The 27,465-nt window shown below is 36.5% G+C and overlaps 4 protein-coding genes across 7 annotated transcripts in view; 2 read left to right on the top strand and 2 right to left on the bottom strand.

Annotated features, from left to right (window-relative positions):
• The window catches only part of btbd11b (BTB (POZ) domain containing 11b), a 66,635-nt gene extending 64,498 nt beyond the window's left edge, over positions 1 to 2,137 (bottom strand). For 2 of the 3 annotated variants that reach the window (XM_084125027.1, XM_084125025.1), the window contains exon 1: positions 2,017 to 2,127. The gene's annotated coding sequence lies outside the window, so the exon portion shown is untranslated. Of the gene's footprint in view, positions 1 to 2,016 lie in introns of all 3 variants that reach the window. The other variant, XM_084125028.1, reaches the window with a different exon arrangement.
• Positions 2,138 to 2,273: 136 nt separating this feature from the next.
• Positions 2,274 to 12,689, top strand: cry1b (cryptochrome circadian regulator 1b). The gene is made up of 13 exons (XM_084125045.1): positions 2,274 to 3,034; positions 6,616 to 6,724; positions 6,845 to 6,987; positions 7,742 to 7,926; positions 8,011 to 8,099; positions 8,661 to 8,801; positions 8,879 to 9,190; positions 9,402 to 9,553; positions 9,652 to 9,854; positions 9,999 to 10,100; positions 10,408 to 10,500; positions 10,613 to 10,663; positions 11,789 to 12,689. The coding sequence occupies exons 1-13, from the start codon at positions 2,877 to 2,879 to the stop codon at positions 11,872 to 11,874; spliced, it is 1,824 nt and encodes a 607-aa protein (XP_083981171.1). The 5' UTR covers positions 2,274 to 2,876; the 3' UTR covers positions 11,875 to 12,689.
• Positions 12,690 to 14,979: 2,290 nt separating this feature from the next.
• LOC311089991 (dihydrofolate reductase) lies at positions 14,980 to 19,215 on the top strand. Of its 2 annotated transcripts, XM_084125070.1 has the most exons (7): positions 14,980 to 15,370; positions 16,290 to 16,339; positions 16,452 to 16,557; positions 16,868 to 16,994; positions 17,082 to 17,197; positions 17,403 to 17,517; positions 18,853 to 19,179. In XM_084125070.1, exons 1-6 carry the CDS (start codon positions 15,258 to 15,260, stop codon positions 17,479 to 17,481), a joined length of 591 nt encoding a protein of 196 aa, XP_083981196.1. In that variant the 5' UTR covers positions 14,980 to 15,257; the 3' UTR covers positions 17,482 to 17,517; positions 18,853 to 19,179. The 2 variants fall into 2 exon arrangements, with proteins under 2 accessions (XP_083981196.1, XP_083981195.1); XM_084125069.1 differs by having other exon boundaries at positions 14,983 to 15,370; positions 17,403 to 19,215.
• A 3,797-nt stretch (positions 19,216 to 23,012) lies between these two features.
• mterf2 (mitochondrial transcription termination factor 2) lies at positions 23,013 to 27,242 on the bottom strand. The gene is made up of 2 exons (XM_084125061.1): positions 27,155 to 27,242; positions 23,013 to 25,490 (listed from the first exon to the last, which is right to left on the bottom strand). Exon 2 carries the CDS (start codon positions 25,433 to 25,435, stop codon positions 24,305 to 24,307), a length of 1,131 nt encoding a protein of 376 aa, XP_083981187.1. The 5' UTR covers positions 25,436 to 25,490; positions 27,155 to 27,242; the 3' UTR covers positions 23,013 to 24,304.
• Between the last annotated feature and the right edge of the window lie 223 nt (positions 27,243 to 27,465).

Consider the following 27,465-nt stretch of genomic DNA (forward strand, 5'->3'; position numbering starts at 1 on the left):
GAAACAGAGCTTTAGATATAGTGGTCTTAAGTGGCCAAAACAAATAGATAGACTCTATACAACTAGTAGTCAGCATGCATGAAACTGCTCCGATCCAGTAGACCAAGCAGGGCAGCATGTTTAAAGGGGAAAAAAGCAAGGGATCAAATGAACACCTGTCCTCTTCCCCATTCTCCCTTTCAGATGGGGCTCAGAGTAACGAGATTCCTGCTCATTAATAATAAAGAGTATGCATAATATATTAGTCATCTTGAATGGAGGGTTCTTGTAAACTTCACTCCCAGAGTCTGTAAAGGTCATATGTTTTCAATGTAAAACTAAAGACAGAATTTGCGCATCAAGTACTCCTTATTTTCCTAGTAGCTTTGACGAATGCAGTAACTATTTGGCACCAAGAAAAACACATTAAAATAGTTAAGACTTTTATGTTTAAAGACTACAGCATGAATCAGTAACCATACCATAAGAAAGCATTCAGAACACTTTTCGACTTGAAATACACTTCACCGTTTAAGTATTTTCAACTTGGCTTTGATAAAGAGGGGACCATATTTTACTCAACACTGACCTCTTCGGACAACATCCCTTCAGAAACCTGAGACTAAAAGGGAAACAACAGTTTGAAAGCTGTTTTTGCCTAGAGTAACAAAGACACTGAACATCATAGTTTCATTACAATTCTATTTTTAATCTGATAATTAATTTGTATGTCATAATTAACGAGTATTAATGAACTTTCACTTGAGATATGCACTTGAATTTAGCATATTGTTATGATAGCCTGCCATCTAGTGTTCAACAAAACTTCAACCAAACCATCATGTCTTATTCACTCAACAAACTGAGCTCAGACATGAGTCAGTGGCATTACAATTAAACTCATTCACTTGAAATCTGTCACTAATTGTATAAGGGATGAAAGATATATGTTATAGCTGGTTGACAATTAGGTCGGTCCAGACTAATTTCAATGATTAACAACTAAAATGAAAAGCAGTAGGCTAATTTTAAATCAGCAGTAATGTAGTAGCAGAAAGGCTTGAACTTTTAATGATGAACTGCCTCATTTATTTTATTGTACGTTAATGTTCTAAAGGCAAGTGCAAACCTAATCAATAAACTAATTGTGTCTTGGATCAATGTTGTAGTTCCCACTGTGAATTGCAATGTTTTTCTCTCCCCACACTGATCAATATAAAGATCTTTCGACCAGGACATTCATTGCCTCCAAATACAAGATTTGTACCAAATGCGCTTTGCTGATGTTAAGAAAAGTAATAGCAGATTGAAACGCGATAATTCTTTGCAACATATTAAGCTACATTAATATACAACAAAGTGATCAAACATTTCCACTGTTGTTGCCCAGGAAAAAGATACACTTTTTATGACAACATGCCCCAATAATAGGGCGTATGAATTACATTCTATGAGTGTTAGTTAGACACAAAGGAACCTGCCAGACTATAGAGTCTTTGCAGCAAATTTTAGACAGTAGGCCTACAAACAATTGTAAAACACAACTTTTAAAACATGACAACTTACCCTGACCACGCATTTATGACTGACATTCTCTAGTCCTGCTTTCACAATTAGTTATTGCCTCAATGTATGCCAGTGTGGTTTTATTGTATTCACTTGTTGTTTACCCATATCTACAACATAAATATGACAATATTGTCATTTGATTTTGGAGGGTTTTACACAAGGTGTTTGAAACCAACACACAAAATTACTGTATGTAATTTTATGACGTATGCAACTGTATGTTATTAGTTATTGGACTTCTGACTCAAAATCTAGCTAGTCAACTAGCCCCAGTCACCACTAAATTATACAATTATAATATATTATTAGATTGCTACTAGTTTACCTTAAAGTTTAAGTGAAATTGTGGCCATAATATTCTATACACTTGAAGTGAATTATGTCCTACCACTAGTGCAGAAATATGTCTCATAATAAAACCCATCTGTTCCCTTGTACCTCTGTTCATGTGCCTATCCGGGTACTCACACTTTGTCCAATCAGAATCGAGCAGTAACATGGTCACAACAAGCTTTTCCTATGTATTTATCTAAAATGCACTATTATTTTAAGTGGTCATTGTGTATCGTGGTCAGAGTTACTGACTTCACTGACTTCACAGAACTAATCGTATCTGACAGTGAAAGAAAAGTGAGGGTTCGCGCGAGCACGCCGCAGAAACGTGAGGTTCTAATACGTGTGCGGGCGGATCTGACCAATCAGCTGCGTAGGAGCCAGTTTGCGTCAATGAGTGGGCGGAGTCGACTAATGGCTGACGGTTCACGGGGTGAATTCGGGTGAACTAAAGGACAAGTTTCGTTTAAATATTCGTGTCTAGTCGACGCTCATATTGTTATATGGAGAGAACGTATGCTTACATATGGATATAATCTTAAAAAAAACATTTATTTAATGTTTTAGTAAAAATACATTAAACGGCTGTTTTTTCTGTCTTCTCTTGTCCATGTTGACGTTCGCGTGCTTGCTTTGTTAAGGTTTTCCTATGAGTGTTTTTTATATTATATTATTCCGTCATTTTACAGTAGAGTTGACTGTTTTGTCACGGCGTATATTTTGAACACACTCTAAATTTGCTGAGGCACGCGCATCGTGTCAATCACAGCGTATGTAAAGCAACTAACGACACGTTATATGATTTTTCGCTGCGTGATTCATTATCCAGCTTCAACATGGGAAAAGTTTTTCTTGAACAAGGCTGAAGAAGACGTCACCGGATCTACTTTTTTTTTTTTTTTACCGGGATTGAGAAGTCTGGTGTTGCCTAGTTTGGGAGTAACGTTAGCTGGAGCATTCGTAAACTCACAAGGGACTGCAGTTCATTTGGAGTAATGGTTGTCAATACGATCCACTGGTTCAGAAAGGGCTTAAGGCTCCATGATAACCCATCACTGCTAGACTCTGTAATAGGAGCTGATACCCTGAGATGTGTTTACATACTGGACCCCTGGTTTGCAGGATCGTCCAACGTGGGAATCAGCAGATGGAGGTGAGTTTCCTTTGGATCAGACAGAGGACAGAGGGGATCAGACATTAGCACGTATGATAAGCCAAGTTGTCTATACTTATGTTTATACTACGTAGTACGTACATGTTATAACTAGTAAGTTAGGGTTAGGTTTGGGTTAGGGTAGGTTTCCCTTATAACTATTCATAGGGACTAGTAATTTAACTGACAAGCATCTGTTAAATTAGTCTCTAGTCCTTTGCTAGTACTAGGCACCATCCCTGAAGAGACAAATAACCAGTCCAATGAAAAATTAGCTATTAAATTATATTGGTTATTTGAATACATTTTTACAAGGCATGGATACTAGTATACAGTACATGTAATACATATTATTACCTAATGAGTAATTTCTAGTAATAGTGGAATAGGTACCAACAACAAGGGGAATACATACTTGTCTGAAGTGAACAGTTATTATCTGAACCATGCACTAGTAAACTAGAATAGTTACTTGTTGTGACTAAAAATAAGTATTAATACAGTTTCTGGTTGAATTGGAATGGGTACCAGCAACATCTGGAATACATAAGCCTACTACTTAAGTGAAGTGAAATACCACAGATCCACATAGAATTCATTGGCATAAATGTTAATGTGTAATGTGTATACAGTTATATAATTATATTATATATAATACTATACTCAATCACTAGCACCTATCCGTTATTCCTTATATACTGTATATACACTAATCAATGCTAATATTAATTCTCTATTTACATAGTGACTAGTACTATTCCATCTATAATTTATAGTGAAATTGAATAAAGATACTAGTCACTATTGGATCACTATTAACAAAATATAGATACTAGTTCATTTTGTGGGAAAGATGTTAAAACATTAGTGATGGTGATATTTGCACGTTTTTTTTCAATGTTTTTTTGTTTTTTAATGTTGAAAAAAATCTTTGGATGAGATGATTTTAAGACTTGAATTGGGTGCAGGTCTGCATCTGAATGGTGAAAATTATCTCTCGTGACCTCTGTCATATTTTGTCGAAATATGAATATAAAATCTAGCAGAGTTTCTGTAAGCTGTGCCATTTTATTTTATTTTATTCTCTCTCTTTTTAATATACTCTCTTAGCTGTAAGACCAGCTTACTTTTAAATAAAAAATGAACTTGTCAGCCATGAATAGCCCTATTTTATGTAGTTATTTAAAAAATAAAATAAAAATCGTATTAAGTTTATGTTGGTTTAGGTAAGTTTTGGGATTGTTTTCCATTTTGTAAGGATTAATAGAGTAAATTCAGACTATTGCAGTAAGAAACTGCCATATGGCCTTTTGTTAGTGCTGGACAGATGTATCTAGCACACTTTGTGGTGGGACATCCTGGAGCAGTCACCCTCATAGCAGAGTTCTGATGTAACGTACAGCTCAGCCAACTCTCCTCTCCACCGGTGCAGGACGTGAGGAAGTAGGTCAGTGTGTCAGTATATGCTATTACCTCATTTCCCTGTCAGCACTGACCTACTTGCCTTATCCTTCTAACAGCATCTCGCCCACATTATGCCACCACTTTTCTTTAAAGTTGCTAAACTATAATCAAAATTATAACCCATGCAAAGGCTGGTCACGTGTATAAGTTCGTTGTCACAATCATTTGTACTGTACCATCTTTACAATGCAAATGCAGATCAGAAACTGCATCTGAAGTGATTTATGCAGAAGCATAATTTCATTTAAAATGGTAAATATGTATTAAATCTGAAACTATAAAGTCTTAATTATGAAATGCATGCCCTGTCATGACAACAACAGATTTTAAGAAAGGATTTAAATATGGTGAAATGTTTGTTGATAAAGTATTGATACTTTTTTTTTTCTTTTTTTTTTTACATATTTAGTAAACACTTAAAGGACAAGACTGTGAACGATTTTATTTAGCCTAATTCTACAGAATTGAAGAACAGTATTTATTTGAAATAGAAATCTGTTGTAACATTCTAAATGGTTTTACTGTTTTTTTTTGACCAATGTAATGCATCCTTGCTGTTGCTGAATTATTTTTATTTTTATTTTATTTTTTAAATTCTTACTGACCCCAAACATTAATGTATGCCTAGTAAAATTTGTGCTGGAAAACACTAAACATTTGCTGGTACTTTCTGGTTAATGCTGGCTTATGTAGCACAAGCCAATATGTGTTTGCATATGCAGATAAATTGAAATGGCCTTGACCTGGAGACCGGGACGTGCTGTAGGGGATCAGACGTCTCGAGGAAGGGTTGCAGACAGGCTCAACTGGATGCTACTAATATACAGTCCCACAAGAGGGACCTCTAGTCTGCTGAACACACAACTCTAGCTCAGCCTCAGACAGGATTATACCCTTATTACATTATATATTTAGTGCAGCCAAAAAGAAAATCATGCATACTATTTTAAAATGTGTCCAGTGTTCATTTCATTATTGATTCAATCCAGGTATAAGTGGTCTTAACTGGGTCATTCAACAAAACGGTGACTGTTAAAGTAAGCTGAAACAGCTAAAAACCCCACAGCCTTGGAAAACTGGATAAATGAGGTAGACTCATTTAAGAGGCTCAAAAGTATTGTAAATGATTTAAGTCTTAAAACTCCATGGGCATTTTTAAAAAGAATGAGTAAAAATATTCTTAATCCTCATCCAGGAAATCGCATATGACTGGAAGAGTCATGTAAATTTATTGGTTAAAATGAGTGGGATCCCTGAAGAACATTCAGCTTTTAAAACTGGAATCCTGAAATGTAACACTTTCCTAACAGAATCTAGCAGCACCCATAGATTAAGTTTTGAAAAGTTGTGGACAGTGAGGGGCCTTGGAATTAAAAAGGCTGAGAAACACTAGTGTAGCAAGCTACTAAAAAGTTTTCACTTTCTATTTTAAAGCTACACTGTGTAGGACTTTCTCCCATCTAGCGGTGAAATTGTTTATGACTACCAACTGAATATTACTTTCTAGCCCCTCCCATTCCGAGGGCGTTTTAACTCCTATGGTGGCCGTATTATTTCAAATCTGCCGGCAGTCGCGAGTAATCTCCCCCTCGCATTCGTCACGGTGCCACTGAGTGTAAAAACGCGAAAGGCGAAGCTTGAATTTCCAGGTATGTCCCTCTTTGGCTAATGTATTTTCAAGATGGAGGCGCAACATGGCTTCCGCCATTCGAGCGACTCGCTCGTATGTATTCTAAATGGCAGATTCTACGCTCACGAGAATACTTGATTAGTTGGTAGAAGTAATTACACATTAATGAGCACATATAATTTTGAAAGAACAAAGTGTTTTTTGCTAAGAATTAACTTAAAAAATTACACAGTGTAGCTTTAAGAAATATTTGGCATTCTGAACACATCCCATGTAATACAGAATGGAACTAGTGTGCTTTTCATACTGATAGTTCGTTAGTGCCCTCTGCTGGACTCTTGCTTTGACTGCAAGAATGTCAGAAAAATCCCTCTTTTGTTGTTGCAAGAAATTAAAATGAATAACTTTGTCTATCTAAAGTATTGTTTTATTTGCTCATCACTGACTGTTGAGATTAAATGTTGATTGATTATTCTTTGTGTTACAGGTTTTTGCTGCAGTGTCTTGAGGACTTGGACGCCAGCCTTCGCAAACTCAACTCTCGCCTCTTTGTCATAAGGGGACAACCCACGGATGTCTTTCCAAGACTATTTAAGGTCAACGAACAGACCACTTGAGACTAGTCGACCGTTTTTTGTAAAGCCAGCACATGACTTGCTATGTGTGTTTATGCTGTGCCAATTATTTGATTCGCCTCTCTCTTTTTTTCTGCTTAGGAGTGGAAAATCAGCCGGCTGTCATATGAGTACGACTCCGAGCCCTTCGGGAAGGATCGTGATGCAGCCATTAAGAAGCTGGCCAGTGAGGCAGGGGTGGAAGTCTTCGTCAGGATCTCCCACACACTCTATGATCTGGACAAGTGAGTGTATCTAGTCATTGCCATATGCCCATATGACTCCCACGTAGTTGCCTGCAGTCCTGTGGGAAGCTGTTACCCATCATATCTGGTATTTAACTCTTTATTGAGAATGTCATGAAGACAGATATTGAGAGATCACACAGATGCAGAGTTCTATTAATCTGTCATTTGAATGTCAAAAAGTGCTAAATATTCGAATTCTAAAATAAAAAATACAGAACACAGACAAACCACGGTCTAAATATACGTTGTCTGCCAGCCACAATAAAAATGTGACTTGTCACTTCAACCTTTCCGAACTTTATGAAAGATTATTTTATCAAAGCCTAAAATGGCGTGTGTGTGTGAGGAATTGGAAGCTAGCAGAATAAAGGTGTTTCTAAAACACACTCGGCGTCATCGCTCATTTGGTTAAAAACTGAGCTCAGAATCATTGGAGAGAGAATTGCGATGCATCGGGGGGGGGGGGGGGGGGGGGGTATTATTAATACCCCTAATATTAAATAATCTATTACATTGCCTGTATCTTTTTTATTAAACAGTGTTTACTCAATGTTTTAATGTAATTTTATATTTATGTTAATATATATAATGTTGTCTGCGTGTTCAAAAGCATAATAGCTTTTGCTGTATTGAGAAATCATGCAAGTTCTTTTTATTGGCTTTGAATTTTGATATCTTGACAACACTAAAATCCGATAATATTGCTTATAGATCCTAATCACTGACTCATGCGTTCTCTTTCTGTCTCTAGGATTATAGAGTTAAACGGAGGACAGTCTCCTCTCACCTATAAACGATTTCAGACGCTCATCAGCAGAATGGATCCTGTGGAAATTTCAGCGGAGACTATCACGGCTGAAGTCATGGGCAAATGCGTAACACCCATCAGCGAAGACCATGATGACAAGTTTGGCGTACCCTCACTGGAGGAGCTCGGTGAGACACCCGTGTTCCTTAAATTTTCATTGTGTGCATGTGTCTGTTGTAGATGAGATTTTGAATCAGTATATGTGGCTTCAGGTTTTGAAACAGAGGGGCTGTCAACAGCTGTGTGGCCTGGTGGAGAGACTGAAGCTCTGACTCGATTAGAGAGACACCTGGAGAGGAAGGTAAGCATCTACTCTGTTACATTGTCTTACAGTTATAAATACAGATAAAATATCCATATTTATAACTTTAATAAACTATAATCACTGGCTTCCGGTAACGGCCGTACACGAGTCTAGTGCCTGCAGAATAGTGAACTCTGACCTGGCGCATGACATATTTACGAACACGGAAGCACAGAGTCATTCCCAATCACTTTATTTAGCACTCATGTAAGCGTTCGGATTCGTCAGTTGGAATGATTTGAAACAAAAAGTGTCAAATTATGTAAACGTAACTATTGATAATAAGAAGAAATGTTTCTTAAGCACCAAATCAGCATATTAGACTGATTTTTTAAGGATCATGTGACACTGAAGACTGGAGTAATGATGCTGAAAATTCAGCTTTGCCATCACAGGAATAAAATATATAAAATGGTTTTTACTTAACGTTCACAATATTACGGGATTTACTGTAACATAAGAGATTTCTTTCAAAAACATAAAATCTTACTGACACCAACGTTTTGAACTGTAGTATGTGAACTACTTCCTAAGGTTTTTTCTTTTCTTTTTTTGCAGGCTTGGGTGGCTAATTTTGAGCGTCCCAGAATGAATTCTAATTCCTTGCTGGCCAGCCCCACAGGCCTGAGCCCTTACCTCCGGTTTGGCTGCCTGTCCTGCAGACTTTTCTATTTCAAACTCACAGACCTCTACAGAAAGGTAAAGAGTACAACACTGTCTTACTCTGACATTTAAGGCACTATTCATCATTGTCATAATTGGCTTTTCGATCGCAGGTCAAGAAGAACAGCGTCCCACCACTGTCCCTTTACGGTCAGCTGCTCTGGCGTGAGTTCTTCTACACGGCTGCCACTAACAACCCACACTTCGACAAAATGGAGTTTAATCCCATCTGCGTGCAGATCCCGTGGGACAGGAATCCCGAAGCCTTGGCGAAGTGGGCTGAGGGCCGGACTGGTTTCCCATGGATTGATGCCATAATGACCCAGTTGAGGCAGGAGGGGTGGATCCACCATCTGGCCAGGCACGCTGTTGCTTGCTTCCTCACACGTGGAGACCTGTGGATCAGCTGGGAAGAGGGCATGAAGGTACTGCCATCAGTAGCTCTATTTCCATCTAAAGTTGCAAATTAAAATTATGCGCAAAACTGGAATATTGTATTAAAAAATTAGCATTTTATGTGAAATCATAAAATTCGCATAAAATAGGTGGATGGAAACATAGTGCTCTGGATTTCATTAAAAGATCTGCTGTTGCTTTCTGCATTAGAATCTATATCGATATTGTTTGTTTTCAAAGGTGTTTGAAGAGTTGTTGCTGGATGCTGACTGGAGCGTCAACGCAGGAAGCTGGATGTGGCTTTCATGCAGCTCATTCTTCCAGCAGTTCTTTCACTGTTACTGTCCAGTGAGCTTCGGTCGACGTACCGACCCTAATGGAGACTATATAAGGTGCCGCTCAGTCTTAACCCTTGTTTACATACTAATATTAAGTTCACTGTAAATACAAGTTTGGTTAAAGCTTTTTTTATTTATTATTATTATTACAGGCGGTATTTGCCCATATTGAGGGGCTTCCCTGCTAAATTCATCTATGAACCTTGGAATGCCCCAGAAAGTGTTCAGAAGATCGCTAAGTGCATAATTGGAGTGCACTACCCCAAACCCATGGTTAATCACGCTGAGGCCAGCAGGATAAACATCGAGCGGATGAAGCAGATTTACCAGCAGCTGTCCTGCTACCGGGGCCTTGGTAAGAAAACTCTTAAAAATCTAGTTTAACTATTGAACTTTTAGTTTTACTTGAGAGTCCATTTGTTGAGTGATATGTCAAATTAAATGCCACTGTTGCTGTGAGATCTTGGGTTTTAATGGATCTTCTCGTAATGCTTGTCAGGCCTCCTTGCAACTGTTCCATCCAGCACAGCCAACAATGGAGATGGTAATGGAGCAGGTCCTTCCTCAGCAGACCACTCACAGGAGAGCACTCACATTACAGGTATGACATTGTCATGCATCTTCAATTTCTATAATTAAATTATTTCTATTTTTGACTTGGTTTTAGTTGTGATGGTGTCTCAGTCCACAATACATTCACACAGGGTTTTTTAGGAAACCAATCAAATTGAATACTAATAATAATATTAAATAATACAAATTGTTATTAATATACTTGAGGGGTTCACAAACCCCTGTTTTTGTAAAACCCTTTTGTAAAATTGCGCACTTTTATTCATTATGTGTATTATTGGCAGTTTGGATAATTTCAGTCGTTTGTGTTGAAATATTTTCCCTTTATTTACCAGTGCACCCATCAAGAGCAAGTTCTCAACCAGAGTTCCCACCTTTTACAGTGTCATGTGATCAACAGCCTGTCAACAGTGTGCAGCCACAGCTAGGTGTGTATTGACACAGATGCTTGGATTTTGAAATAAAATAAATGCTGCTTGCATGTGAAGTGTGAACCAGTTCATAGGCTGCTTGAATACCATGTCTTTCTTTCCAAACCAGGTCATTCAGATGGTGATATCGTTGGACAAGTTCACGAACAGTTACAAAGAGGTGAGTTCTGTCCAAACCATCTCAGAGGACTCGTAACAGATTTTCATATCAAGCTGTTTTGAACCACAATGCAGTTTTGTCTTACTGTGGCATCAAATTTAATTGAACGGCTCCATACTGTGTTTTTTTTTTTCTGTTCTCAATGACAGACTTGTTTAAACACACAACTTCCATTGAAAAGAAGGGCTTACCATGTTTGTAAAGGATTATGTTGATGAAAGCACAGACTTTTCAAAATCAGTGCTATTCATCTGTGGACAGTTACACTACTGTTCAAAATTTTGGGGGCAGTAAGATTTTTTTTAAATGTTTTTGAAAGAAAACTCGTGCTTACCAATGCAAAAAAAATACATTAAAACAGTAATACAGGTGGAACTCGAAAAATTAGAATATCGTGCAAAAGTTCATTTATTTCAGTAATTCAACTTAAAAGGTGAAACTAATATATTATATAGACTCATTACATGCAAAGTGAGATATTTCAAGCCTTTATTTGTTATAATTTTGATGATTATGCCTTACAGCTTATGAAAATGTTCTAAATTTCTGAGATTTTGAATTTGGGGTTTTCATAAGCTGTAAGCAATAATCATCAAAATTATAATAAATAAAGGCTTGAAATATCTCACTTTGCATGTAATGAGTTTATATATTAGTTTCAGATTTTAAGTTGAATTACTGAAATAAATGAACTTTTGCAAGATATTCAAATTTTTCCAGTTTTACCTGTATTGTGAAATATAATATTTTTATAATTTAAAATATCGTTTTTTCTATTTTTAATATATTTTAAAATGTAACGTATTCCTGTGATGTTAAAGCTGAATTTTCAGCATCATTGCTCCAGTCTTCAGTGTCACATGATACTTCATTGATTGCTAAATACTTTAGTGAAAACCATGATGTTTTTTTCAGGATCCTTTGATAAATAGAAAGTTCAAAAGAACAGTATTTAAAGTCTTTACTGTCACTTGTGATCAAATTAATGCATCCTTCCTGAATAAAATATTACTTTCTTCTTAAAAAAAAAAACTTACTGACCCCAAACTTTTGAATGCAACATGTATAACAAAATATATAACCTCACATGCTGTTTTTTGTGTGTGTGTGTGTGTGTGTGTTCAGGAAGTGGGACGAGTACTTTGAAGCGACATAGTGAAGAACAAGCATCAGAACACGCTTTGAAGTTTCAGAGGCAATATAGTTACTAGCCACCACTGAAGCAAGGATATACACACACCTCTCTTCAGTCTAGTGATGGGACCTGTGGCATGATGGACAGCGTATCCGCATGCCCGTTAGCAACCAATCCATGCTTAGCTTTGCCCTTTATGCTTTGGCATGGTGTCATTCTGCTTGTAAAGCTTGAGTTTGCGTTGAGGTCAAGCGTGGAGGTACGTTTTTTTCCAGCTGTATGTTGAAGAATTGTAGAGGAAAATATTTTGTAGTATTTATGCAAATAGTATTTATCCTACTGTCATTCATCGGTTTCTCTTTCCAAGTGTGTATATGTTGCATACCATTTGATGTCCCTCTGTGCAATGTTATCTGATTGTTTTGGCAATAACTGTTTTAAACAATTCTATATAATATTAAGAGGGATTTATTTGGAAATGTATGCAATCCCCCAATTGAGAATGTTTCAACTAGTTGCTCTTTGGCAAGTCAAAGAATTTGATTGATCTAAATGTTCAATTGTAATTTATAAATAGACACATTAACATGTCTGTTAAGTCCAGAGCAAAAATCTGTATATTTTGTCAGATTTGTGCTTTTTGTAATGGAGTAATTATATCAATGAGGCCTTTTGCTCTTAAGCACAAGTGGATTTGTTTCAAGACGATTACTGGAAAACCAGGCCTATTATGTATATAAACGTATACTGTAAGTAATTCAGTCTGTAAAACATTGTACATAACTTTTTCTTGCTTATTTACAGACTCACTGTTATATTTTTTTATATGAGATTTTTTTGGGATTGTTGTAATGTCTTTATAAATCACCATTAAAATATGATAGACCTGTTAGTAAATTGCAATTATTATGAGATGATTGGGAATTATTAGATCATTTTAAGCATGTTCATCAGTATTCACATGTAAAATATTGATATTGAAAATTTTAATTTTCTTAACATTCATTATCAGTGTTGGCTAGTAATGTAATCTATTTTACGTGATCAGATTACTTCCCTAGATTACACCTTATTACTACATTTTAAAATATAGATATACAGGGAAAACACATTGCTTTCCAAAAATTAAAGTCCTTTCTTTCCAAAAATGTATATTTTACAATATACTGTTCAATAGTTTGGGGTTGACAAGATGTTTTTAAAAGAAATCTCTAGTGCTCACCAAGGCTGTATATTTGAGGGGAAAAAACATCATATTTAGAAATATTACTGGGATTTTAAATAATTTATCTGTTTTTTAATATAATTTATTCCTGTGATGGCAAAGCTGAATTTTCAGCATCATTACTCCAGTCTTCAGTGTCACATGATCCTTCAGAAATCATTCTAATATGATGTTTTGGTGTTCAACAAACATTTATTATCAGTGTTGAAAACAGTTGTGCTGCTTTATATCTGCGTTTTACATGGAAACTGTTAAATATTTTTCAAGAAAAAAAGCTATTTGAAGCTATTATTTGAAATCTTTTTTGTGACAATGTAAAGGTCTGTCACTTTCTACTTTTGTTTAATGAAAGGAGTGTTTAATTACAATGTACATTAGATTTTCATCAAAACATGATCCTTTAGTGGACTGCATCTTAAAGGGATAGTTCACCCAAAAATGAAAATTCTGTCAGTAATTACTCACCCTCATGTTGTTCCAACCGCGTAAGACCTTCGTTCATCTTCGGAACACAAATTAAGATATTTTTGATGAAATCTGAGAGCTGGATCACTTCTCCATAGGCTGCTAGGTGGCCCAAACTTGCTGGCCCAGAAAAGTTATTAAAGAGATCGTTAATATAGTCCAAGTGACTACAGTGGCTTAATCTTAAGTATATCAAGCGACGAGAATACTTTTTGTGTGCAAAAACAAACAAAAATAACGACTTTATTCCACTATTCATTTCCTTCTCTCTGGGCCTCGTAGTGTTTTTGCGCTGCGCGTCTGTGTTATACGTCATCACGCATCACACACATGACCAGCGTCGGCCAATAGTGAGCCTACGTGGTGACGTGTAACACAGACGCGCTGCACAAAAACACTACGCGAACCAACTAGAGGCCCAGAGAGAAGGAAATGAATAGTGGAATAAAGTCGGTATTTTTGTTTGTTTTTGCACACAAAAAGTATTCTCGTCGCTTGATATACTTAAGATTGAGCCACTGTAGTCACTTGGACTATATTAACGATCTCTTTAATAACTTTTCTGGGCCAGCAAGTTTGGGCCACCTAGCAGCCTATGGAGAAGTGATCAGCTCTCAGATTTCATCAAAAATATCTTAATTTGTGTTCCGAAGATGAACGAAGGTCTTACGCGGTTGGAACAACATGAGGGTGAGTAATTACTGACAGAATTTTCATTTTTGGGTGAACTATCCCTTTAACAAAAGTGGATTATCTACTAAATCAGTTCTTCAGTATTAACTTTTGCTGGGTTCCAGGACATGTTGGACTTTAAGGAAATGAACGAGCTGATGCAGCTGCTAAGGACACTCTTAATCAGGAAGTTAATGAATGTCAAATTCCTCCTTCAGATATGAGACCGATTATTAATCGATATATTTTAAATAAGTGGCAAGAAGAGTGGAATATGTACAAGAATAATAAATTGTATGGAACTAATCCGGAAATTACAAACAGACTTTTTATCAATTTTAAAACTAGACTTGATCAAGTTGTCTACACTAGATGTCGTATGGGTCACACAAGTTTGACCCATGCTTTTTTGCTTAAGGGTGAAGATCCAACTCTATGCATGTTTTGTAAAATTCCCTTATCTGTTAAACATATTTTATTGGATTGTCCTGGACTTATTACAAGCAGAATGCTCTTTTATGAAGTTACTTCACTTAAGGACATATTTAATGAGATTATGCCTGAAAAGGTTTTGGATTTTTTATCATGTGTTAATTTAAAAAATCTTATATAATATGACTTGCTGTGTTTATTTCATTTTTATTGATTTTTATTGTATTTATATGATATTTGTATTTTTGTAATTGTATTTTTGCCATGAAAATAGCTTTGAGTGCTGACATGGCATTAAATAAAATAATCTGAATCATCAAAACATGCTATAAGACAATTTAAGGCTCTTTGTGTTGTTGATAAAGGTGACGTTGATATAATATGTTCCTTTTTTAGAGCTGTAGGCAGCACGAAAAAAGAAAGAATTCGAATATTAGCAAATAATCAAGTAGCCTATTAATTATTATTTTTTTTTTTTTCTTACTTTTCTGGTTCTTTAACCATATCCAGCCACTCCCATTGGATATCACATGGTGAACCAAACAGATATTTAAAAGCCCCATAATCTAACTGGGTCTGAGGTCGACAGGGATGAAAACAAAGCCCAATGGACGACGGTAGTTTGTAACAGAAAGAAACCAGATAAGCTTTAGTGAAAGTCGTAAATGATGAAGATGAACATCGAAGGGGAGGAGATGTGCAAACCAATCCGGCTCATCGCGGCTGCCTGCAGGAACATGGGCATAGGAAAGAACGGACAGCTTCCCTGGAGCCTTCCGTAAGAGATACCCAAATCATTCAGTAATTTTATCCCGTTGGAATACCTGTATTTGGTAAATTATATAAGACATGACTGAATAAACAGATGAATTCATAAACGACGCGACGTCTGACGAATATTTGACCGAACATTCGATGTAGCCTACACTTCGCTGTCTCTTTACTTTTTTAGAGGCACAAAAATCTCATGTATGTTATGATGTAACGTTATAGTATTTGAGTTAGTAACAAGCTTTCTCGGTGGTCATTATGTATGTGCATGTACGTTCAAGGAAGAGTTTAGTAAAAACAGTCGAAACACATGCAAGTCTAGCGTGGTTTATGACATATGTTGTGAAACAAATTAGATATATTAGCTATATAAATTGTTTTAGAACATAAAACAAGCCTAGCATGGATTTTAAAAACATCAATCATTACCTGTGTCTGTCAGAGAGATCTTGACCTTATTCTGGACTGTATAAAAATATTGATTTTGAGGCCCTATAGTGTCCTATTCAGTGTCCTATTCGTGGTCATGCCTTTGAACTTTGTCAGCAGGTTTTTGAATTAGAGAGGTGGAAACTTTGAGCCCCTCAATGCCCGCCCATTCCAGATAAGAGATAACATCATGCAGACAGATAGTATAGTGGTTGTTGTAACCAATTGGTATTTTTTTTTAAATTCTTTCTGGTATAGAATATTATGTTGGTATAAGCCTGTTCAGCCATAAATATTAAATAAAATCAGTGCATGCAGGATAACCTTGGCTCAACTCTGATTTAGGCACACAGCCCTTCTTCTTTGAAAGCTATAAACGCATCAAAGATATTTGTCATGCAGTTCAAATTGCATTTTGCACATTATGCAGTTATCAAAGTTGTATTAATATATCCAAATGGCATACAATATGTCTAATGTGCTCATGTTGTTCACAGAAAAGAATTTCAGTTCTTTCTGGATACAATTACAGCTGTGTCTGCACCTGGTAAGGTTCATTTAATGTTTGGTTTGATTTATATTCTAATTGGCACAGTGATCTTAATTCTTATAGTATGAAGAAAAAATAAATGAAAGAATTTTATTTTGGTGCACCTCAGGGAAGAAGAACCTGGTTGTCTGGGGCAGAGTCTCCTGGTTCTCCTGTCCTGAGACAGTCTTTCCTTTGGCCAATTGCATCAATTTAGTATTGAGCCGGAAGCTGAAGTAAGCATATTCATTTCTAAACAATTTTATGCATCTACACTTCTGTTTAAAAGTTTGGGGTCGGTAAGATCACAGGAATAATTACATTTTGAAATATTTTAAAATAATAAAAAAAAAGTTATTTTAAATTGTAATAATATTTCACAATATTACAGTTTTTACTGTATTTTAAATGCAGCCTTGGTGCGTTTTTTTTTTCTTCTTTAAAAAAATCGACTGACCCCCAAACCTTTGAAAAGTACTGTATACTATGATTTCTGTGTTTATTTACTGTACGTCAAGTTCGTTTGATTATTTTGCATCACTTCAGTGCAGATCCTCCACGTGCCCACTATCTGTGTAAGGATTTTGAGTCAGTAATCCGCCTGGTTTCTGAGCCTCCTTTATGTCACATTGTGGAGACCATCTGGGTTTTAGGGGGCCCAGAAGTGTATAAGGTGAGAAGCCTGATTTATGCAATGTTTACATTTGCAAATGTTAATTAATACAGTGATTTAGTTTATATTTGTAACTGTGCTATTTAGGAAAGTCTTGAGCATCCATGGTGTGATCTCATCTATCTCACCAACATCATGGCCGACTTTGACTGTGATGTGTTTTTCCCAAAGTTTGACCGCAACGTTTTCAGAAAACAAAAGTGGTAGGATAATCCTCTGATTTATTATTTGTGTTTCAATAATAATACTTACCTCATTGAGATACTACAATAAGTTTTTTATATTTTACTTTATTTGAGTTAAAGTTTATTTAATTTTCAGTGATGAAAATGTATTTTTTATGCTTCTCGTTTCAGTTGTAGTTACTATATAACCTTGATTTGTCTTTGTATATTTTCTTTATATTAGCTTTCCCGGAGTACCAGATGAAATTCATGAAGAAAATGATATTAAATTTCAATTTCAAGTCTTCAAGAAAGAAGCTTAAAACCGAAGCTGAGGACTGGAATCAAGACTGTCAAACGTGATGCTTGATTTGTTGTTGTTGCTAGATGTTTACTTAGTATGAAACCGTATTTTACAGCATTTTATTGGTTTTAATACAGTTATGTCAGCTTTATAGAATCTAACAATATAGAGTGGTGCAGGTATGATGTCAGAACCCTGAAGTCTAATTCGCCACTGGTTCCTTCGAGATTTTCCTCTGGGGTTTTATAATGTTTTTTTGTTTTTTTATGTGTAAAATAAAGCCTTTGGTAAACATAACTTGACGATACTTTGATGTTTTGTTCTACAACATGAACTGCACACACCCATTGCGGTTGAACAAAAATGCAGTTACAGGTATGTTCAGTTTTGAAAACGTACGTTAAAGGGATAGTTCACCCACAAATTAAAATTGTCATTAATTACTCACCCTCATGTTGTTCCAAGACTTTCGTTCATCTTCAGAACACAAATTAAGATCTTTTTGATGAAATCTGAGATTTCTGTCCCTCTATAGACAGCTACACAACTGAAACTGTGACGCTTTGAAAAGTTCATAAAGAGATCGTAAAACGAATCCCTATGAATTGAGCGGTTTAGTCCAAATCTGAAGAGAAACGATTGCTTTAAATGATGTACAGATTGAATTTAGGCTTGTATTCACATAAACGTTCAACTCGCACATCAGTTGTGCTAAACAAGCTCAAGCATGTTTGCTTGACATGCGAAAACCAATGAGGTTCATTCTCGTGTTACGCAGCACTTTTGAGCTTCTGTAAGAACCAATGAGGTTTGTTCTCGTGCGTCAAAGCAGGTTTGGTTGAGCTTCTGCTAATGTTCGTTGATCAATGTTTATAAGTAAATAAATGCGTAAATTAAATTAAATTATTGAGAAAATTTGGACTAAACTGCTCAATTGATATGGATTAGTTTTAAAAACGTTTTGAAGCATCAAAGAGTTAGTTGCGTAGCTGTCAGTAGAGAGACAGACAGCTCTCAGATTTCTTCAAAAAGATCTTTTGTGTTCCGAAGATTCATTTATGACAGAATTTTTCATTTTTGGGTGAATTAACCCTTTAATAAGTAACTAGATTAGACCGTTTTGGGTGTGAATGTGTGCTGTGTACGTTGTAGAACAAAAAGTCAAAGTATCGTAAAGTTATATTTACCACAGGCTGATAATTGATAAACCCCACAGGAAAATCTTGAAGGAACCAGCAGCGAATTAGACTTCTGGGTTCTGATGTCAGACCTGCACTATTGCACAGAAAAACACGGTACTTCACCGTCCAAATAACCATTTCAAAGCAGCTAGTTCTTCATATAAACCCTATGAACATCATTTTCCTAATATTTGTGTTTTTTTGCTCAGTTATTACATAAGAAATCACTCCACACATGATCTGAAACAGCAGATGGACTCAGACAATGCTGCCAGTGATGAGAAGCACTTCCCTCACAATTACACATGCAACAGTTTGACCACTCACCAGATCCACTGTTACTCATCTCACTGTCACCATGGTGACACGTGAATCAAAGGATGGGACACAGTAGGAGTCATATATGGTTTATGTATAGCCTACATACCATCTGCTGTGCGAACTCAGTGCCTTACTGCAGGTCTCAGTTATGTGTATTTAACTTAGACTTGTTTTTTGTGAAATTAATCTTTGGTGCTATATTAAAGTTAATTTCTAAACCAAATGAAAATTTTAAGTGTGCAACAACTTAATGACCACAAATAATGGGATATTATTTTTATATATATTGGAATAAATGTATGTCCAGAGTACATTGACAGAGAAAGACTTTCCCCACTAGATGGAGCCGGCAGCTAGGAACAAAAAAGGTTTTTCAGTGGGGTTCAGGTCTGGAGATTTGGCATGACAGGGTCTTGATCTGATGGTCCTCCATCCACACCTTTATTGGCCTGGCTGTGTGTGGCATTGTCCTGCGGGAACATTATCATGCGATCAGATAGAAGGCCATCAAACAAAGCCAAGCTGCTTGAATTGATGCATTAGGAGTGGCATAAAGTCACCCAACAGCAACATGAAAGGCTGTTAGACTGTAAAAAAATATATATATATACAGTGAGGAAAATAAGTATTTGAACACCCTGCTATTTTGCAAGTTCTCCCACTTGGAAATCATGGAGGGGTCTGAAATTGACATCGTAGGTGCATGTCCACTGTGAGAGACATAATCTAAAAAAAAAAAATCCAGAAATCACAATATATGATTTTTTAACTATTTATTTGTATGATACAGCTGCAAATAAGTATTTGAACACCTGTCTATCAGCTAGAATTCTGACCCTCAAAGACCTGTTAGTCTGCCTTTAAAATGTCCACCTCCACTCCATTTATTATCTTAAATTAGATGCACCTGTTTGAGGTCGTTAGCTGCATAAAGACACCTGTCCACCCCATACAATCAGTAAGAATCCAACTACTAACATGGCCAAGACCAAAGAGCTGTCCAAAGACACTAGAGACAAAATTGTAGACCTCCACAAGGCTGGAAAGGGCTACGGGTAAATTGCCAGGCAGCTTGGTGAAAAAAGGTCCACTGTTGGAGCAATCATTAGAAAATGGAAGAAGCTAAACATGACTCAATCTCCCTCGGACTGGGGCTCCATGCAAGATCTCACCTCGTGGGGTCTCAATGATCCTAAGAAAGGTGAGAAATCAGCCCAGAACTACACGGGAGGAGCTGGTCAATGACCTGAAAAGAGCTGGGACCACCGTTTCCAAGGTTACTGTTGGTAATACACTAAGACGTCATGGTTTGAAATCATACATGGCACGGAAGGTTCCCCTGCTTAAACCAGCACATGTCAAGGCCCGTCTTAAGTTTGCCAATGACCATTTGGATGATCCAGAGGAGTCATGGGAGAAAGTCATGTGGTCAGATGAGACCAAAATAGAACTTTTTGGTCATAATTCCACTAAACGTGTTTGGAGGAAGAAGAATGGTGAGTACCATCCCAAGAACACCATCCCTACTGTGAAGCATGGGGGTGGTAGCATCATTCTTTGGGGGTGTTTTTCTGCACATGGGACAGGGCGACTGCACTGTATTAAGGAGAGGATGACCGGGGCCATGTATTGCGAGATTTTGGGGAACAACCTCCTTCCCTCAGTTAGAGCATTGAAGATGGGTCGAGGCTGAGTCTTCCAACATGACAATGACCCGAAGCACACAGCCAGGATAACCAAGGAGTGGCTCTGTAAGAAGCATATCAAGGTTCTGGCGTGGCCTAGCCAGTCTCCAGACCTAAACCCAATAGAGAATCTTTGGAGGGAGCTCAAACTCCGTGTTTCTCAGCGACAGGCCAGAAACCTGACTGATCTAGAGAAGATCTGTGTGGAGGAGTGGGCCAAAATCCCTCCTGCAGTGTGTGCAAACCTGGTGAAAAACTACAGGAAACGTTTGACCTCTGTAATTGCAAACAAAGGCTACTGTACCAAATATTAACATTGATTTTCTCAGGTATTTGCAGCTGTATCATACAAATAAATAGTTAAAAAATCATACATTGTGATTTTTTTTTTTTTTAGATTATGTCTCTCACAGTGGACATGCACCTACGATGACAATTTCAGACCCCTCCATGATTTCTAAGTGGGAGAACTTGCAAAATAGCAGGGTGTTCAAATACTTATTTTCCTCACTGTATATATATATATATATATATATATATATATATATATATATATATATATATATATATATATATATATATATATATAGTTGGTTTACCTTTAAAAAAAAAAAAAGTAAGTTACCTGGTTGCCTTAAAATTTGGAGTTCATTGAAATAAATTTTTTTAGGTAATACTATGGAGATTGGTTTAATCAACAGAAACTCAAAATATTATGTTATCTGAACCATATTAATTATCTAAGTTGATTTGACAAAAGAAAAAAAAGTTTTGATAACAAATCATGAAAATAATATTTTAAAGTGTAGAGAAGCATGCCAAGACGCGTGAAATCTGTGATTGGAAATCAGGGTTATTCCACCAAATATTGATTTCTGAACTCGTCCCAAGTTAAAACATTAGTATTGTGTTGTTTAACATTAATATAAACTTGTTTTTCTTTGCATTATTTGAGGTCTGAAAACATGGCATCCTTTTTGTTATTTTGACCAGTTGTCATTTTCTGCAAAGAAATGCTCTAAATGACAATATTTTAAATTTGGAAGAAAAGTTGTCGGTAGTTATATATAATACATATAAATAGTAAATCTCTGTATGCATGCATGTATGTAAATGCAATCATTTGTGGACCCCACTGTATATTTTTTATATTTTAATGTTAAATTGACACTTTATATTGGAGTAAAAATGTTCTCACCCTAAAATAAAAGGCGAATAGAGCTTAAATAAATCCAAAATGGCTACAATGTCATACCAATTTAGGAGAAACATAATAAATATTAATAAATCAATTTGTTTAAATTTTTTAATCCACAATGTTCACATTGACATCTGTAAAAATGATCTCAGGATTACAAAAAGCACATTTTTCTGGACACCACTCTGATTAGGAGAGATTGCACAGAGGACAGCGGCACGCTTCAGCATGACCTCAGCATGTAATATTTACCACCTTAATATTCCAGCATGCAAAGTCCAGGGCAGGAAATTATAGACTTTAATTGCATGTGTCATCTATTTTCATAATTTCCCTGAGTTATGCCCCATAAAATCAATGTGTAACATTTGCTAATAATACCCACTGTCACATTTCAAATGAAAAAGAGCTATTTATACCCTCGCTTATTAACCTCCTATGTGTTCGGGTATAACTCAAAGTGTCATTTGCAGGATAAAGCAGCCATCCGGTCGGCGCCGTACACTAGGAGTGGACAAAGAATGGAGAACAAAAGAGAGAGGCAGAAAATCTGGAGATGTGGAAACATCAGAATGGCGATAAATACGAATGAAACCTGCCCAAAAATGTCATGCATAAATTAATTTTAATATCAGCTCTAATCAAGCTCAAAAACATCCTTATTTTGATTTCACAGAGGCTATGAGAAGCTTGTGAGAATTTTAATAGCTCACCATTAAAGAAATCATAAAGTCCACCGTGTAAACAGCAGATGCCACAAGGCAATATGTAATGAAACTTCATTATAGATTCCAGTAAAGTCTTTAGCCTAATCATTAAAACGCACAAAATTATCTCAAAATGCAGCCCAGAGGCCAAAATATTGGGAAATGCTTGCAAATGAGATTTGGCAGCATACGGGTAAACATTCATTGATCTGAATATTTATCTGCATAATGCATACCTCCGAGAGGTATTTTATATTGTTCATTATTAGAGAATCTGATGAGGAATTTCAAAAGCGACATAAATTTCTTGGCATATCATGTCTGTATATGACAGTACAACTAATGACTCGCAATGGCAAAATGTACATTTACAATGTAGTAAAGTCGAGAAATTACATTTTCTTTGAGCACAATATGGGTTGACATTTATTTGGAAAGAATCACTTCCACAACATAAACAGAATCTTCAATCATTTATCCTTTTCATATAAATAAATAAATGTATTCATACAGAAAACAAAGGAAACCACAGTTAGTATTAGATTTAGCACTTACAATCTTAATCACGGAAGCCTGTTTCAGCCATGAAATAAAAACTAAAAAAGGTCATTGTGACTTTTCATCTCACAATTCAGACTTTTTTCTGATTGAAAAAAATTGTGAGAAATAAAGTCAAAATTGTGTGTAAAAAACTTGCAATTCTGAAGAAGAAAGTCTGAATTTCGAGATAAGTCGGGCTTGCCAGATGTTAGCTCAAAATTGCTAAATATAAACTCGTAATTGCAAATTCCGAGCAAAAAGTCAGAATTGAGGGATATTAACTAGAAAACAATTATGAGAAATAAAGTTTATACATCACAATTCTGACTTTTTGCTTGGAATTCTAGCAAATTAAGTCAGAATTATGTGTTTAAAACTTGCAATTAGGATTTTTTTCACAATTAAAAAACACAATTCTGACTTTATTTGTCGCAATTCTGAGCAAAGAGTCAGAATTGAGCAATATTAAAGGGTTAGTTCACCCAAAAATGAAAATTCTGTCAGTAATTACTCACCCTCATGTTGTTCCAACCCCGTAAGACCTTCGTTCATCTTCGGAACACAAATTAAGATATTTTTGATTAAATCTGAGAGCTGGATCACTCCTCCATAGGCTTCTAAAGACGTTATAACTTGCTGGCCCAGAAAATGCATTAAAGACATCGTTAATATAGTCCAAGTGACTACAGTGGCTCAATCTTAAGTTTATAAGTTTATAGACTCGAGGCCCAGAGAGAAGGAAAGGAATAGTGGAATAAAGTCGTTATTTTGGGGTTTTTTTGCGCACAAAAAGTATTCTCGTCGCTTTATAAACTTAAGATTGAGCCACTGTAGTCACTTGGACTATATTAACAATGTCTTTAATACATTTTCTGGGCCAGCAAGTTATAACGTCTTTAGAAGTCTATGGAGGAGTGAGCCAGCTCTCAGATTTAATAAAAAATATCTTAATTTGTGTTCCGAAGATGAACGAAGGTCTTATGGGGTTGGAACAACATGAGGGTGAGTAATTACTGACAGAATTTTCATTTTTGGGTGAACTAACCCTTTAACTAGAAAACAATTATGAGAGATAAACTTGGAATTGCAAGAAAAAGTCAGAATTGTGTTAAAAACTTGGAATTGAGTGAAATGAAGTCAGAATTGAGATTAAAAGTCACAATTACCTTTTTATTTTTTTTAATTCTGTGGTGGAAACGGGCTTCCGTATTTAATCTTCGGTTCGCAGTGGAGCTACTGGATTAAACAGTGGCCTCTCTCGCCTGAGACGCAGTTTCCCGTAGCTCATCTCGAAGTCCTTTTTGGTGCCGTTGAGGACTTCAAGGCTGCCAGTGCGTACATCATAACCAAAAGAGTGCAGTTTCTGAATGCGATATTGAACTATCTGCGTTGTCAGTTCTATCACTGTGGGAGTCTCCATGATCTGCTCCATACTTACTCCAGCGGTGAGGAGTCCATTGAAGCGATCAGCTAGTATAGGCACAGAATAGTATAACAAGGCCGGACACTGAAGTACGACCTCCCTAAACTCTGCTTCTGTGCATTCCAGGGTCTCCTGTGAGTAGCTGAGGGTGAGTCTCATGCTTTCAGGGTTCAGCTCAGTAACAAAACCCCTCAGTTTGGAAAGCAGTCGCAAGAGCTCATTGCTGGTGAAGCCCCTGTCGCGCAAGAACGTTAAGTTTTCGCGCAGGACCTCGGGGGGCTTCAGAAGCACGTAGGGATTCTGAGTAAGCAGCTTCTGCAACCAGATCTTCAGATTGTCCTCCCTCCCACCCAAGTCCAAATAGGTCTTCTGCAGGGTCTGGATCATCTCCTCGTTTTGCTTCATGGGTCGGCTGAAGCTCTGAGGGGCGCTGGCCATGAGTTTGCTAATGATGCGCTTGTTAAGATGCAGCGTTTGGAAATACACAATGTTGGCCTTCTGGTTGTCGTGATCAGAGGACGAGGAGAAAAACGAGGCAGGGAATTTTTCAATGATTCCGACCAGATCCTTCTGGCTGGCGCACACAGACATCCACAGCTTTTTCTGAGCCTCCATTTGCTCAGGTTTGCAGAGGATGGCCTCAGGATGGAGCTCCAAAACACGGGCGATGACAGGCCCGCTAGCCCCCATGTCCCTCAGCAGGGCGGCAGCCTCGCTCACGTATACGGGGCTCTGCCGCAACACCCAACCCTTCACCTTCCGGACTTTACTGATGTCTACGGACAAGTCGTATAAGGCGTCTACGGTAAGCAGGTTCTCTTCATGAACGATCGAGGAGTTGGGCCTTGTGAGGAGTGAAGTTGTTAGTTGAGCCCGCTGGCAGTAGAGAGACAGTGATGTCGTGACTAATCGCAACATGTTTGCACAATCTAAACATCTGTGGGTGGGACCGTTGGGTAATTGAGTGACATGCCTGAAATAATTGGAAAAACATTTCAGAATGTCTCAAACTATTTGAATAAAACACTTCCTCATTCATATGTACTTATGCAAAGCTGATGTCATATGCACAATCTTTGGAGTTTAATGAACAGAATTCAGACACTACGAACCATCTACCCATAGGATGTTATTTTTGAAGATGCACTTGATACACATGCCCTGGTACTCATTTAATTATTGCCAGCTGATATTAACTAGCTTTCTATCTGGTAACACCCGCAAAATGCTAATATTACAAAAGAGCCAAGGGTTTTTATAACAACACCTCTGTAAGATAATTTACTTATGATAACTAGATATTAGCTTTGGAGAAAACTGGGAAGTTACACAACACCATTGTTAGATATGCAAACAGAAAAAGTTATACAGTTAGATGGTTCCTTTATAATGAGATCAAGACATATTTTTCTTGAGATTTAAAAGAAAAACACTAAATACATTGAGGGACCAGGGCATCCCAATAGCTTTTGAATTTGAAAGAGACAAAACTATTAATTAACCCTCATATTCTGTTTAGGGTCTTTCAGGCCTTTAAAGAAACCTTTTAAAATTGTGTGAGGTTTTTTATGCAATCTATGTGCTGGTGTACAGAAAGAAACTTGACAAAATAAGATATTCTTATTTTGTATATCTTTTAGAAGATATTCGCATAAAACATTTAGAGTCATTGGCTTCTAGGGAAACAGTAGAGAATATCAATGACTCAACTTGTACTAAGGGGCACTTTTGTTCAATGAAATGTATTCTAAAATGACTGAGAATAGCATACTTGAAATGTCCAACATGAAAAATATTTGCAGTCTACGAGACATTTTTATATGTCAAGATTTTCCTTCGTACATACCAATACATACATTCCATCAAATATTTGAAACAAAAGTCTCTTGTGCCCAACAAGGCTGCATTTATTTGAAATATAGATTTTTTTTTGTAGCATTAGTGATCAATTTAATGTGTCCTTGATGAATACAATATTGTTGTTGTTGTTTTTACTTTTAAATGGTTGTGTATCAGTTTCCACAAAATTATGAAGCAGCAACAACTGTTTTCAACACTGATAATAATAACAATAATAAAAATTTCTCTTGAGAACCAAAATCATCGTATTAGAATGATTTCTGAAGGATCATGTGACACTGAAGACTGGAGTAATGATGCTGAAAATTCAGCTTTGCCATCACAGGAATAATTTACATTTTAAAAAATAGTTTAAATTAGAAAACAGTTATTTTTCATTGCAATAATATTTCAAAATATTACTGTTTTTTTAATAAAAATAAATGCATCATTGGTGAGCATTTTATAAACATTAAAAAACAAGGTAACTAAATGTGAGTAGAGAGAGAGAATATATATAGTAAAGGAATGAAAAAGGTAAGACATGCAATTTTGTTATTATTATAATTATTGTGTGATTATAATCATATAAGTGTGATTATTATTACACTTATCAAACACAAACAAGTCAAACTGAACAGGACATGAGGGGGAAGGGGGTGTTCTGTTACAAAACAGAAGTCGTGACATTGAAATAAAGAAACCAACTCCACAGTCTAATACGGCTTGCATGTATTAGTCGCAGTAATATCACATCTGAAACGTGCTCATACAGTAAATTAGACTGATCATTATTACCTCTGTACTGTAGTGACAGCGCTCACATCTTCCTCAGTAAGATCTATGAGTAAGATAGGAGCACCTCTTGTTCTTGTTGTGAGTGAGTCAGTGTGACGGCCTTACGGTCTGAGCACAACAGCGCCACCCTCAGTGCGGGAGAAAATTTTGATTTATAGATTGCACAGCGGAAAGAAATACGAATTGCCCATTCACCTAAACTACAAAATAGTCAAAACTGGTACTAATATAATTTGAACATTTATGAATGGCAGCCAAACTATTTCAAGCAAATAGAGAGCCTAATTCTGATATATTTTTAACAACATCCT

Source organism: Abramis brama, assembly GCF_963993115.1.
Source record: "Abramis brama genome assembly, chromosome: 9".
NCBI classification, from domain to species: Eukaryota; Metazoa; Chordata; class Actinopteri; order Cypriniformes; family Leuciscidae; genus Abramis; species Abramis brama.